We start from the raw sequence: 15,974 nt of genomic DNA on the forward strand, positions 1-15,974 counted from the left end.
CACAGGAACATCAAACCTCCCAAAACATACAGAGGTCACCTAATCACCAAATTCACAAAGCAGTCTCTAAAAAAGTCAAGACAGGTAGAATAAATGGTAAATCTTATCTACAAAATTGAAGTATCTAACTCATGGGTGAATCACCAAAACCCTCACACATTCTTTATCCCCATTTTGCTCATAATTCTAATATACTTCCCACCTGGTTTTCATTCCTTAGCAAGTCAAAAGAAAAAAAAAGTTAGATAGGGTAAAGTATTAACGGGAACAGATAAGTAGTGACAAAGTAGCGGCTGCCAAGGGGGAAAAAAACTACAAAACGCAGGCAGAACTAGAAAGCAGCCATGTGTAATACTGTGGCCAAGCCACCTACCCTCTGGCTTTAACGGAACCATGAAGGAATCATCCTGTAATAACTGATGCCCTTAATGAGGATTCCAACTATCAAGGTTACATTGTATTCAGACAAATTTATGTAGGGTAATAAAGTGCCTAATATACTTTAGAAATATTTCTATCCAAAATTAATTGCAATGCATTAATGTCCCAAAAGATAAGCTTTTGTTAGCACAGGTCTTGCTAACCTGTGCTGTTCTTCAATGGTGCAGAATGAGCTACTTCTATAGAAGATACAGAGACACAGAAACACAAGTAACTTTAATGATTTGTAGTAAATAAAAAAGAAGCTGGAATCTATGATCAAAAAATGCAAACAGTTACAAGTATCTATACGGAAATCACAAGATTTAACAGCTTAACATCAACCAACTGCTGTCAAAATATATTTAAAGAAACCAAAGAAAAACTACAAAACAACTGCTTAATAGTGGTAGACATAGTAGAACGAAGGGAGAGGGAGGATAAACCCAGAAAATGACTGAAGGAGAGTGAGCGGCAACCATCAAAGTTGTTTCACAAACAGGGATTCGAACCAGAGGAACACACACAAACCTGTCTGGGAAATGTGACCAATGAGGCAATAGAAAGTGACTAAAAGTCAGTTATAAGTCAAAAATGACAACCCAGAGAGTCTTAAATTATGTAATCCAGACATTATCTAACCCCTCAGATTTGTTTGGTGCTATGGTGTTCATCATTCTCCATTAGGATGAAATGTGGGACAAACACATTACTGGTTGGAGAGCTTTTTCAGAGCCGATTCATCCTTGAAGGTCAGGGTCCATAGTTTATCACTGCATTTACATAGTGTATTTCTTGATATGGAAAAGTAACATGTCAAAAGAGGAATTACAGTAAAACTTATTTTTAAATAATCCACAGAATCTCAAACTTACAAATAAATGAACTTTAATAGGTTTATTAACTTCACACTCTCAGTATTCTCATCCAGGACTTAAACTGTTCTCTAGTCCACCAGGGACCAAACCTGGCCGGACCCACAGTGTCTCCCTTCCTATGTCTTTAATATTAGCACTAGATTCAATTTCTAGGGAGACTTACTCAAGAATTCTACTTCTTAAAGAATATTTTTAAATGATCTCATTTACCTTGTCGATTCATTCACAAATGAGAACACTTCAATCAGAGCAACCTCCCCCAGGCCTCCCGTTCTCAGGTGGTGTCCTGTCCACTCTTCTCATCAAACCTTATCTGTCTTGGTATTAGAAGTAAGTCCTTCCCACTCCTACCCTTAGACTTACTGTTAGAGCCTTATGTATCACATGGACAAAAATCTGTTCTAAATCAAGTAATCCCCAACTTCTGCCTCCACAGCAATCTAAAGTGGGGAAAAAAAAAAAAAAACTTTACAAAAAAAGAAATTAAGACCTTCAAAAACAATTATTTTAGCATATACAGCAAGGTCTACCAGAGAAAGACTGGTTCCTAATTTGTTAATATTTGATTGACAATTTGCTAGTCTAGTAAGACCTTCTAAGCAATATTGATACTAAAATGTGTTAAAGAAAATGCTCTAAGTGTGTATATGTATTTATAAGTGTATATATACATACATATACTCTAAGTGTATCTATACATACATATACTGTAGAGAAACACAGTTACAAAGTGATAGCTAACAATAAGCAAGTATATACAATAAAAATATGTACCATAAGCCCGATGTTTTCACCACCAAAGAATAATGTTATGGTTTAAGTCACGATTTCTTGATGAATAGATAAAAAGGGATAAAAATGTAGGAACTGACATCCACGTACATTATAAGAAACTAAACACATCGTAAGATGACGACAATTGTAGACAGAAGAATTTAACACCTGTGGTGGTACATTCAGACCAGGTACTCTACTCTCATTACAATAAAGCCAGAATCAATTATTTGACAATATTCCTTGTTCACCAAAGGATGGGAAGTATTTTTGCTGGTGGCAGCAAGTGTGGATTTTTTTTTCATCAAAGAACATTAAAAGGCTGAGATGATAATGATACTACTTGTATATTTAACCCATAGTTCTGAAACTCTCTCCTTAATCTTTAATAGCTGATAATCTGAATAAAAAGACATGATGAATCAAAACATACACCAGTTTTAAAAAGAAACATCCTTCAAAGCAATCTCAGCATCTAAATGGCAAACACAGAATGAATTCCTAATCTGGCATAAGTTTTTTTTCTTTTTTAATTCAAGGAAAAAATGTGCATGAATGAGTCTACCTATTTGTAAACATGTATATGATGAAAACAGTGCAATGGCTGGTTCTCACACTGTGTAAGTTCAATTTGAAACATTAATCCGGTGCGATATTTAGCTGTCAAGAGGGAGCAACTCAAAGGACATCACACAATCTATAAACCAGCTGGAAGGAGCCATCCAGACTTTGCCCTGCCGCACCCTCTCTGGGCGATGGTTAGACAGATCCTCATAGATGATATACTGCGTGCAGAAGCGCTGATCAGAGTCAGCTTTCGCATGGTACGCGACAGTATTGATGGTCTGAGTCACGTCGCTGTCCGGCTTGGGCTTTCTACTGAGAACATGGCCTCCAGCTGCAGTGACAAGCTTAACAAGGTTGTCCTTTGGATGGTGTTTGAAGGCTCCCCCAAAATAGAAGTAGCAGCCATCAAACAGCTTTGGCAACTGAAATAACAAGAAAAAACTTGTTAAAAGCAGATGAAAACATTTAAAAACACTGCATAGGAATGAGGAAAATAAAGATAAATAGTCATGAGCAGTTAAGAAGCTGCTTCAAAGAAGTGCTGGGATAAGCTGCATTTCAAGTACACTATTGGGTCAGGAAAAAGACTTCACTTTATAGATTTCCTATTTATGATTTCTTCCTTGAGTCACCATCTCAGGTAGTTTCCCCCCTTCAGATTTTAGGTGTGCTTCGCATATGCGTGTGGGAATGAGTGTGTGCGGGTATGTATTTTAAAAAGCAAACAAACACTGCTCATCACACTTCTTTTAACAGAATGTTATTCATATTTGGTGGGACTTAAAGCCTCAAGAATTCCTAGGGTATCTGAAATGTGCTTCAGGGATCCTGGGCTACATTTAATAAAATTATAGGAGTAACATCATTTCTCTGGATCTTTATCCAGTTCTGCCCATCCTTACTCAAGTCTCTATATGTTACCAACCTCAGGTCTCCAGGACAGTCCTGGTGGGAGGGTGGCCTCCAGGGTTCCAGATACATATTCCTTGGGGTAGAGTATGTTATGATGCCATGGCTAGGGATCCAATTAGCTATGAAACACATTTCTTTGTGTTCTATTGAATAAAGAAGTTTCACAGTTGCCTTCTGCGAAAATTCTTCTTCGTCATTTCTAATATATATATGTACACAGGATAATGGAATAGCATCCATTAAACCTGCAGCATGTGGCAATAAAGACATATGGGAACTCAATCCAAGCAGCAGCCATAAGTCTCCTTTCAAGTGACTTTCTGCATCTGAGACTTCTCCCCAGATTCTGAAAGGTTTATGGGAATGTTCAAGATGCCAACAATCCATTAACAGTATGAAATTATCACCTTCTGGATTTTACTGCTCATTGTGATCATCTCTCAGAATCAAGTGCTTGAAATAAGCACAATTAAAATTTTAATCAGTCACCTGTACTTGTTGAAAGAGCAAGAGAAGTTTTTCCTGATGGTGATGATATAAAGTTATAATAAGAACAATGAAAGTAGTAACAAAAGAAAAATACCAGCTGTTCTTTGTTGAGCCTGCTTCGCTGTGGTCCTTCAGGAATCTCATACTTTTCCTCCTGTTCACATGCTTTTCTTTGTAGACATGCTTTCACCCCTAACAAAAAAAAAAAAAAAAAAAAAAGGATAAAAGGAAAATAATATCAAGTGAGTATTTGTTTCTTACTGAAACAATTTACCTAGATGACTTTTCTTCTCCATCACTGTTTTAAGTATTGTTCTGAAACAGAAACAGACACCTTATTTATGTTAAAACAAAATATGATTAAAAATGTTTTCCACATAAAGAAAATATAAAAAAATCTTTCCTTCAGAGGACTGAACAATGAAGTAGTACTGAACACTAATTTTAGTTTCTTTTCTGAGAAACCTAAATCAATACGCTGTTCACAGCAATTATACAAATCTAAATTTTTATTTATACCAATTACCAAAATGAAGGTGAATAAAAAGTCCTTCATGTAGTGCAACCCACAATGGTTTGAACCTGAGTGCCTACCAGCAGCACCTCTCATTTCCAGTTCTAGGTCTACCCTCCTGTTAGATTCTTCAGTGGGTCCATACACCTAGTTCAGCTGGCCACCCAGTAGGGACACTATAGTGCTTGTGCCAGAGCCTGGGACAGGTCTGGGATTTGACAGGTACACAATTGAAGTCTCCAGTCCACGGACGACTTGGAGAATATGCCAAATGCTTTAGAGATGTTTCAATAGAGATGATCCAAGATGCTGCTTTAATATATAAAAGTCGGAAGATTTTAACAACCGAATTCTCCATCTCTCCAAAAGCAGAGCTCTGTCAAGAGACTGAACTTTTTTCTTAACCTGGGACTATTAATAACGTATATTCAAATTCAACATTCAACTCTGGGATATCTATAATTCCCTATCATGTGATTATTAATTTGTTAGTTTTGCTTATGCTTTGGTGTGCCTTCTCCCAATGTTTTTAATACAAAATTCATATTTAGCCAAGTTTGTTATGATGAATTTCTGAATCTTACTATTCTCACTAACTTATCATAAATATAATGGTTCTATAAAAACTGTTGGGTTTCTGCATTGCATAAAAATTGCATTTTAAAAATACTGTAATTTTTAATAATTGCCCACTGAGTAAAAAACTATCTTTCTAATGGAGCTAATATTAAAATATGTACTGTCTATTGAAAAGGAGTCTCAAAAATTTTGACTAGGTCAAAGTATCATACCAGAGACACTGCCAGTGTGCTTACATCATATACTGTTTCTATATTAAAAACCAACCTAAAAAACATTAGCAATCTAAATCGTGGACTTACCTTAAACTCATTATTTTACATGTGAATATTTTTTTTTACTTCTTATGTCTTCAGCATGAGCCACCCCCCCGCTTCCTAAACCTCCTTTCCTATAGCTCTGCAGAACATTCCTATCAGTATCTTTAGATAAACATGCCAGCATATAAAGTCAAGGACTGAATACTCCCATGGTAACTACTGTAACAAGTGAATGGCAAATGTCTAACTACAAGGATAAATAAATGGGCTGTGCCTATGCCGGCTGCTTACCCATTTTGCAAATTTATTTGGTTGATTATTTAAACTGTCAAAAAAGCCTTATTTATTACACTGGTATCTTTTGATCCTGGCACCGTGCTGGCATTAGTATCAATCAGCAGACACAAGAATGTCACAAACTGCCCAGGGCAGTCACAAACAGGGCAGCATGGCCGTTTCAGTGCTTCTGTAGTAGGAAGGTGCCCCAAATCATAAAACTTACAGCTTTATAGCAGATGCTCAGTACAGTTCTATAGGGTAAGACAGGAAAATCCATTGCTCTAATTAGTGAGTTGAATTAAGAATACATTCCTCTGATGTTCTCTTATTCTAAGCAACAATCTGCCAACTCTCTGTGCCACTTATATCAAGTTAAAGAAGAAAATAAAGCATTTTCCCCCTGAAAATTAAAGAATAGTGTCCAGGTCTTTAATAACATGTTTGAATGATGACCAAGTATTGTTAATTGCTGTCACAGCACAGAAAACATCAATTTTTGAAAGTCAGGAGTGACATCTAGTCCAAGGGTTGCAACTCGAGTGTCTCCGAGGGCCCTCAGATTAGGTAAATGTGTGAGGAACATCATGTTAAGTGGTAGGAAGCTGGGGAGACTGCAACCACTAGGAAATGTACAGGAAACTTGAAACTTGAATGGCTACATGGGACAGAGCTGGTCCACATAAGTCGTATCTGCTCTGGTCCTCAGGCTGCCAATTTGAAACTCTTGATGCTTTTGTCTAATCGACCTCTTCATTTCAGATAGAGACTGAAGTCTTAAGAGATTTAAGCAGTTTTCTCAGTGACACAATGGAGATGAGAACTCTGATATCTTCCAATTCCTAGAGCAGTTTTTTTAATCTTTTTTCTTCAAGCTTTACTCTTTGTTTAAAAAAAAAAAAAAAAAAAAAATGAAGCATCTAAGGAAATGCCAGGCATTTTCTACACAGATTTAAGGTATTGTACCTCTCTTACAATAAATCATATAACCACTTAATAGATGACTAAGTAGGAGGATCCATTTTTTTAAGAGATTAGCAAAAAGTATAACAAATGGCAAAAAGTGCTGACTATCCTGGGGGAGGGGGTATGGGGCGAACAATGCATTTGGCTTTGTTTTCAGTGAATCAATGATTTTACTTAATCTGATGCCTAAATTGCTACTCTTCTCGACATTTACAAAAATTACAAATTCGTATCAATTTTCTAGTGAACCTCTTTTGAGGTAAACCAAGATTTACTAAAAAAAAAAAAAAAAAAAAAAACTTTCAGCAATTTAAAGTGAGACATTAACATCATCAATGAAATGGAAGAATCTACCAGGCAAAATATGACCTAATTAACAAGTCAAAACAATGGATGGTATTTACAAATTTTTATTTATTCAATAAAAAGTTAAGCAAACTGCAGCAAAAATTCTTAAACCCATCTTCTGTGTTAAACAAAGTATCAGAACTTTCATAACATCCACTGACATAAAATCATCCAAAATACAATATATACTGTAATGCTTATTCTCTCTATATGTATGTCAAAATTTAAAAATAGACCACTTTCTGGGGCACATGGGTGGCTCAGTCGGTTGAGCGTCTGACTCTTGATTTCCGCTCTGGTCATGATCTCGCAGTTTGTGGGTTCTAGCCCTGTGTTGGTCTCTGTGCCGATATCGAGAAGCCTGCTTGGGATTCTCTCTCTCTCACTCTCTCTGCCCCTTCCCTGCTTGCTATCTATCTCAAAAATAATAAACATTTAAAAAATTTTAAAAATAGGCCACTTTCCTCCAATTAAAAGATAGTTCTTAAAATTTAACCAAAAAAATGTTTTATGTTTATACCATGTACTTGGCAAAGTCGTCATTATTCCATCATCCGTCACTAAAATAGTTCAGCAGAAAGAACTTATCCTTTATCCTCTCTTTTGAAGAAATAAGCAGCATATACAAGACCACTTATTAGCTTTCTCAGCTAATAATTTCCAAACTGAAATAACTAGGTGAATAAGCTATGTTATTTATGTAAACACAGATTTCTACATATGCCGGAATGATAGATACTTTATAATGTGTCCAGCCACTATCCTTACAAAAAGTTTAGATCCTTTCTTCCTTTTCACATGTTCATTGTTTTGGGATTTTGACTGAAACTACCATTTTCAGAAATATAGGAATGAAGTACCGGTTTTATTAAAACTCAGAAATTCTTTTAGCCCAGATATATTCCTGATCATGTCTACCATTTCAGGTAAGCTTTCCTTTGGCCCTGATCTTATTACTTTTTTATATATGGGAAAGCAGCCCAATTCCCCAAGTGCTGCTTAACTCAAAGTCATTAACTCAGTCATTAAGGTAGCTCTGGCTACCTTAGTAAAGCCTGGAATCTTTGCATAGTAATGCAGCCTATGGATTCTGGGCTACAATGGCTTTAAGAGAAGCTTGTACTATACAGAAAAATATTCCTTCATTCTAAATCTCTAGTAACCACTCTTAACCTCCTACATCTCGTAACATCACATATATCAATGAATGTGTATTTTCACAAACTGCTGATGATGTTTGTGAATCTATACTAAGCTTAATCAGCTTTATCTTAATCTAGTTTTAGAAGGGGGAAAAAATCTAGTTTTACATCATGGAAATGGGAAGGAGTAGGAAAAAAGGGGTCCTTGAAACCACAGCTATACACAAATGATTACAGAATACAATGAAGACGGAATAAAGCTTTGACATGGAGATCTGTTAAATGTCCAGAGGGGGAAACTACCCCTCCATGAAGGGCTATAGAATCTGCTCTTTTTCTTCAAAACCTAGAGCAGTAAATAAACCCTTATTTTAAAGAACTGCTATTTTTCTGGAGCTATCCATAGCTGAAATAGCACTGAAAATTTCAGAATTAAAGATCACTCTCAGCCAACATGTAATGTCCTAAAAAAATAAACAAATAAAATACAGAATCAAACATCATTCTATGTCAAAATTAAGTCCTAATAAATATGTCATTATATCCAAAGTGGACACTTATAGAACTCAAAATATTAGTAAAATAAATATTGAAGAATTTACCCTCTGACTCTATTAAAAATGAATATCCAAATTGTACAAACAAAATAATTTATTTTTCAAATGCTTTTCAATTGGGCTTTTTAAGCAAAGAGCCTATGATATCACTAAACTTTAGAAAAAAGGAAATCATCACAGGAAACCTTACACAACTGTGACAAAAAAATGGAAAAACAACTTATGCTCTCCCTGCAATTTCTGAAAACCTGGGTGGCCAGTACAAGAAGAAATAAGTCCCATATTACAAAATGCCACAGAAAAGAGTGGAAGGACAATGAAATGAAGGCTGAAAATATAAAATAAAAGCTCAGTGTTCCACTCAGGCCATCATCAACATCTAGACTTGGGATATCACAGGAAACACTACAGCAGATCATTAGGTTTTGTAATTCTATATAAATACGAGTTAACAACTGGCTATTTCTGGCTACTTTTTAGGCCAGTATTCTAACTACAAACATATTTATATATAAAAACAGATTTCTTCATGGGGTAGTATGCTGAATTTATTTATTTTACTTAATGTATATTGAGAAGCAGGTCAAATTCTATCTTAAAAATGTATTATAGGCTGTATCATAAAATCTTCTTAGGCAAAATATGGGTATCAATTCTAAAACCCTGTATTATTCATAATATCAAAATAATTCCCTTTTTAGAGTTGTGGTTAAAGATCAAACTCAGTCTAATATCCAAAATCTCTTCTTAATAAAATAATTTAAAAATTCATACTTGGTATTCTTTTTTAGTCATATATTTAAAGTTTATGTATGTAGGAATTTCCTCTTTGATTGGCAGGACAATCACCATAACAAAATGTCCTTGGTAGTCTAGAGAACAGGTGTAAAAGATCTGGCATGTTAGACTACAGAAATATACACACAGGTTCTAATTTCCCTGATAAACACTGAAGCTCTTACCTATACAATTAATCTTTGGAAAGTTGAAAAAGAAGATATACTTTCTAATTGTTATTCAAATTTGAGAAGCTAAATTTCTTCCAGAGAGCATGGATTTCACCCAACCGACACACATTGTTTTCAAAAGTGTTACAAATAGGACTCTGCCTATTAATCCACCAGTTTTCTTTTGATTGTTCCTTTGCCTGTATGCTTTCACACATTTATCTAGGGTTAAAAGTGAAGATATAATTGTTTTATGCTTTTTTAAAATGTAAACAATCCTTTTTTATAATACTTCAAATGTAACCATTATCATATAATAACATGATTTTTTTTTCAGAAACTATCTTTAAACTTTTCTTAATTCTTTCATATTTATTCCCCCTATGTCCTGCTATTAGAAATAACAATGAAAATGTTATTTTCCATATTTCTTCCGTATTTCTGGCTTAGGACAAATTCTCAGAAGTGGGGCAATTAGATCAAAAGATGTTATTTTTTTTTTTTTTAATGTTTATTTATTTTTGAGAGACAGAGAGACAGAGCATGAATGAGGGAGGGGCAGACAGGGAGAGGAGGACACAAAAACCGAAGCAGGCTCCAGGCTCCGAGCTGTCAGCACAGAGAGCCCGGTGCGGGGCTCGAACTCACGAGCTGTGAGGTCATGACCTGAGCCGAAGTCAAAGGCTTACCTAACTGGACCACACAGGTGCCCCAAAAGATGTTACTTCTTAAAAAAAATAATCCTCAGAGCCTTTTTGGTGAAGGATTTCTGTAAGCATGAAGTTGCCTATCAATCTTAGTTGATAGAATGCTTTGGTATATTTACTTTTTGGTAATTAGCAAAGTTTAAATAGAACTGAACAGATTCCATTTTATTGAAGTGAATAAAATTTGAAGAAACATTGTAATGGAAAAGTGTGAGTCTGTTAACCTGACTACGAGGTTATATGATGGTATAACGATTGTCTTTGAGGCTCCATCGTCCTCAACTAAAACAAAACAAAAGCAAAAACAAAGTACCCTATGTGGTGCCTCCTCACCTCACAGACGCCAGCCCAATGTAAAATGTTGGGCACGTTCCCCGAGCAATGCCCTCTGGTGCTAAGGAATTTCAAACCTTCTCCAGCAGCAACTGTATTTAAACTGAGATGAGAGTGGGCAAGAGAGAGAGATTACTAAAGAAAAGAGGACAGCCATCTGCTCTCCTCTTCACACTGAGATGAGAAATGAAGAGGCAAAAGAATTTTTTTTTTTAAAGGTTAGGCTGGAGGAAATTTTGAAAGCAAGGTACTACAAGGACAGGTCAGTGAAAGATGTTTCCCCCTTTTGAAGGCTAGGTTACATCTTTAGCATGCAGTTCCACCTTACTCACAGTCTAGAAGGACAATAAAAATTACGTATTCATGCATCGTCTGTTTTTTTCATTCTAGACATGTTTTAACAACCTTTGTACAATGATGGTTCTATGTTGCCTGTGAGGAACTGGCACCAGACCAGGGCTTAAGCCCTAAAATTTAATCTTAAGGAACTTTTCCTATCTCTATTTCCCATTTCTATGAAATAAAAACTACAAAACAGATGGCTGGTACAATAGTATCACTATGGCTTAATCTCAGAATCTTTGTTGGTATATGCATTAACTACGACACTGTAATATACTCTCACATATCACATGGAAAAAATAAGAGATGGACCAAGTAAGACAAAACATGGTTAAACAGAAAATATCCAATAATTAAATTTAGCAGTAATTCTTTAGTGTTCGTTTGTTTAAATTTGTTTAATTTGTTAAATGAGTCAGAGAAAAGTTTAGATAAAATTTCCTCTTGACTCTTGGGTAGTTCAGTTGTTAAGCATCTGACTTCGGCTCAGGTCATGATCTCATGGTTCATGAGTTCGAGTCTCACATTGGGAGAGCTCAAGCCCTGTTTTGGATAAGCTTGAGGCCTGCTTTAGGTGTACATGAGCCCTACTTCAGGTGAGCCCTGCTTGCTTTTTTCTTTCTCTTTCTCTTCTCTCCCTCCCGCCCTTGTGTCACTTTCCCTCAAAAAAAAAAAAAAAAAAAAACAAAAAAATCCCACTTGAATCTTCTTGGTTTATGGAAAATGCCATAAAAAGATAATAGTGACATTTCTGCATAGTTAAGCCAATAAAGATTTTGTCTACCAGCAAGCTAATGGGCATCTTCAAACACAAGACCTAGTTTTAATAAGTCATAAATCTTTACAATTAATTTTGAAAGCTTTGGTCCACCTCATCTTTCTTCAATGTGGATGTTTTCAGACAGTTTTGAATAGATTTGAACATTTTTAAAAATCAAACTGACGCGTCTGACACTAAGATCAATGTAGTGAGAAATAAAGACTAGAAGAGAAGGTATTTGCAGTTTCTTGCCTTCTGTTGATACACCCAGTGACTATTTACAGTAACTGTCTTAAAATCTGACCCTATTTCTCTTTGGATTCTGTGTTAGAAAGTACAAGCATATGAACTTCAATAAGAGATCCCATGCATCCCTTATCCTACAGAAGCACTGACACTGGAGTGTTATTCACGACTGAGAATCACCAAATAGCACACTATTGAGTCAGTTTGAGTCCATGGTGATTCTATAAAAATGACATGGCTAAGCCATTAAACTGACAAAACTTCCATTTCTTAAAGGCAGATTTTATGGAAACCAATCACGTAGCCTATATATTTAACCAGATGCAAGTTGAACATAGTCACAAGAACTAGACTTAACCGGCAATGCCTTAACATTCAAAATTTCACACGACTTCTTCATTGTTAAGACCTTATTATTATGAAAACCCACTCCTTCTGATAACCACTGGCAAAATTTCTGCAGCAGGTTCAGTAAAACAGCATCTACCATCATGGAACCATTTTAAATCAATGTTTTAAAATGACTGAAGCCCAATAAAACTTGCCACAGATTTGAAAGGTAAAAAGAGTTTCAAAAATAAGAGTAAAGCAGAAATTTTTTTTCTATGTACGTAATAACCCAGTCCAATTGCTTATTATACTTCTTAAATTGGCCATGACCAGGAGAGACTAAAGGAGAGACTAGTAACAGTTAGGGACAAGAACAGATGAGTGGCAGTGTTAGTCGTAGCCTCATCTGGGTCTGACCCCTGGGTGGACACGGGCATCGCAAGGAAAGTGGCGGCTGCCTTTAAAAAGGACATGAATTAGGGAGAGGGAAGATGGCGGCGTAGGAGGACGCTGGGCTCACCGCGCGTCCTGCTGATCACTTAGATTCCACCTACACCTGCCTAAATAACCCAGAAAACCACCAGAGGATTAGCAGAACGGAGTCGCCGGAGCCAAGCGCAGACGAGAGGCCCACGGAAGAGGGTAGGAAAGGCGGCGAGGCGGTGCGCGCTCCACGGACTGGCGGGAGGGAGCCGGGGCTGAGGGGCGGCTCGCCGGCCAAGCAGAGCCCCCGAGTCTGGCTTGCAAAAAGCGGAGGGGCCTGACGGACTGTGTTCCGACAGCAAACGCGACTTAGCGGCTGGGAGGTCATAAGTTAACAGCTCTGCTCAGAAAGCGGTAAGGCTGGAGGACAAAGGGAAGGAGAGCTGCTGAGCCCCCGGACGACAGAGCTCAGTTTGGTGGGGAACAAAGGCGCTCGCCAGCGCCATCTCCCCCGCCCATCCCCCAGCCAAAATCCCAAAGAGAACCAGTTCCTGCCAGGGAACTTGCTGGCTCCGCGCAAACACCCAACTCTGCGCTTCTGCGGAGCCAAACCTCCGGCAGCGGATCTGACTCCCTCCTGCTGCCACAGGGCCCCTCCTGAAGAGGACCACCTAAGGAGAAGCAAGCTAAGCCTGCCCCTCCTGCCCCTGTGCACCTTGCCTACCCACCCCAGCTAAGACGCCAGATCCCCAGCATCACAAGCCTGGCAGTGTGCAAGTAGCCCAGACAGGCCACCCCACCCCACAGTGAATCCTGCCCCTAGGAGAGGGGAAGAGAAGGCACGCACCAGTCTGACTGTGGCCCCAGCGGTGGGCTGGGGGCAGACATCAGGTCTGACTGCGGCTCCGCCCACCAACTCCAGTTATACACCACAGCACAGGGGAAGTGCCCTGCAGGTCCTCACCATGCCAGGGACTATCCAAAATGACCAAGCGGAAGAATTCCCCTCAGAAGAATCTCCAGGAAATAACAACAGCTAATGAGCTGATCAAAAAGGATTTAAATAATATAACAGAAAGTGAATTTAGAATAATAGTCATAAAATTAATCGCTGGGCTTGAAAACAGTATAGCGGACAGCAGAGAATCTCTTGCTACAGAGATCAAGGGACTAAGGAACAGTCACGAGGAGCTGAAAAACGCTTTAAACGAAATGCATAACAAAATGGAAACCACCACGGCTCAGATTGAAGAGGCAGAGGAGAGAATAGGTGAACTAGAAGATAAAGTTATGGAAAAAGAAGAAGCTGAGAAAAGGAGAGATAAAAAAATCCAGGAGTATGAGGGGAAAATTAGAGAACTAAGTGATACACTAAAAAGAAATAATATACGCATAATTGGTATCCCAGAGGAGGAAGAGAGAGGGAAAGGTGCTGAAGGGGTACTTGAAGAAATAATAGCTGAGAACTTCCCTGAACTGGGGAAGGAAAAAGGCATTGAAATCCAAGAGGCACAGAGAACTCCCTTCAGACGTAACTTGAATCGATCTTCTGCACAACATATCACAGTGAAACTGGCAAAATACAAGGATAAAGAGAAAATTCTGAAAGCAGCAAGGGGTAAACGTGCCCTCACATATAAAGGGAGACCTATAAGACTCGTGACTGATCTCTCTTTTGAAACTTGGCAGGCCAGAAAGAATTGGCACGAGATTTTCAGTGTGCTAGACAGAAAAAATATGCAGCCGAGAATCCTTTATCCAGCAAGTCTGTCATTTAGAATAGAAGGAGAGATAAAGGTCTTCCCAAACAAACAAAAACTGAAGGAATTTGTCACCACTAAACCAGCCCTACAAGAGATCCTAAGGGGGACCCTGTGAGACAAAGTACCAGAGACATCACTACATGCATAAAACATACAGACATCACAATGACTCTAAACCCATACCTTTCTATAATAACACTGAATGTAAATGGATTAAATGCGCCAACCAAAAGACATAGGGTATCAGAATGGATAAAAAAACAAGACCCATCTATTTGCTGTCTACAAGAGACTCATTTTAGACCTGAGGACACCTTTAGATTGAGAGTGAGGGGATGGAGATCTATTTATCATGCTACTGGAAGCCAAAAGAAAGCTGGAGTAGCCATCCTTATATCAGACAAACTAGACTTTCAATTAAAGGCTGTAACAAGAGATGAAGAAGGACATTATATAATAGTGACAGGGTCTATCCATCAGGAAGAGCTAACAATTATAAATGTCTATGCGCCGAATACCGGAGCGCCCAAATATATAAAACAATTACTCATAAACATAAGCAACCTTATTGATAAGAATGTGGTCATTGCAGGGGACTTTAACACCCCACTTACAGAAATGGATAGATCATCTAGACACACGGTCAATAAAGAAACAAGGGCCCTGAATGAGACATTGGATCAGATGGACTTGACAGATATATTTAGAACTCTGCATCCCAAAGCAACAGAATATACTTTCTTCTCGAGTGCACATGGAACATTCTCCAAGATAGATCATATACTGGGTCACAAAACAGCCCTTCATAAGTTTACAAGAATTGAAATCATACCATGCATACTTTCAGACCACAATGCTATGAAGCTTGAAATCAACCACAGAAAAAAGTCTGGAAAACCTCCAAAAGCATGGAGGTTAAAGAACACCCTACTAACGAATGAGTGGGTCAACCAGGCAATTAGAGAAGAAATTAAAAAATATATGGAAACAAACGAAAATGAAAATACAACAATCCAAACGCTTTGGGACACAGCAAAGGCAGTCCTGAGAGGAAAATACATTGCAATCCAGGCCTATCTCAAGAAACAAGAAAAATCCCAAATACAAAATCTAACAGCACACCTAAAGGAAATAGAAGCAGAACAGCAAAGGCAGCCTAAACCCAGCAGAAGAAGAGAAATCATAAAGATCAGAGCAGAAATAAACAATATAGAATCTAAAAAAACTGTAGAGCAGATCAACGAAACCAAGAGTTGGTTTTTTGAAAAAATAAACAAAATTGACAAACCTCTAGCCAGGCTTCTCAAAAAGAAAAGGGAGATGACCCAAATAGATAAAATCATGAATGAAAATGGAATTATTACAACCAATCCCTCAGAGATACAAACAATCATCAGGGAATACTATGAAAAATTATATGCCAACAAATTGGACAACCTGG

General features: G+C 37.6%; 1 protein-coding gene across 3 annotated transcripts in view; it reads right to left on the reverse strand.

Annotated features, from left to right (window-relative positions):
• Positions 1-638: 638 nt before the first annotated feature.
• The window catches only part of BARD1 (BRCA1 associated RING domain 1), an 89,376-nt gene continuing 74,040 nt past the window's right edge, over positions 639-15,974 (reverse strand). For all 3 annotated transcript variants that reach the window (XM_086719556.1, XM_086719558.1, XM_086719557.1), the window contains 2 exons: positions 4,135-4,232; positions 639-3,061 (listed from right to left, as the gene is read on the reverse strand). In XM_086719556.1, the coding sequence (XP_086575682.1) occupies positions 2,729-3,061; positions 4,135-4,232 (431 nt within the window). In that variant the 3' untranslated portion in view covers positions 639-2,728. The remainder of the gene's footprint in view (positions 3,062-4,134; positions 4,233-15,974) is intronic.

The sequence above is a fragment of the Puma concolor genome, chromosome C1 (genome assembly GCF_028749965.1).
Source record: "Puma concolor isolate L17-30 chromosome C1, mPumCon1.1.hap2, whole genome shotgun sequence".
Taxonomy (NCBI): domain Eukaryota; kingdom Metazoa; phylum Chordata; class Mammalia; order Carnivora; family Felidae; genus Puma; species Puma concolor.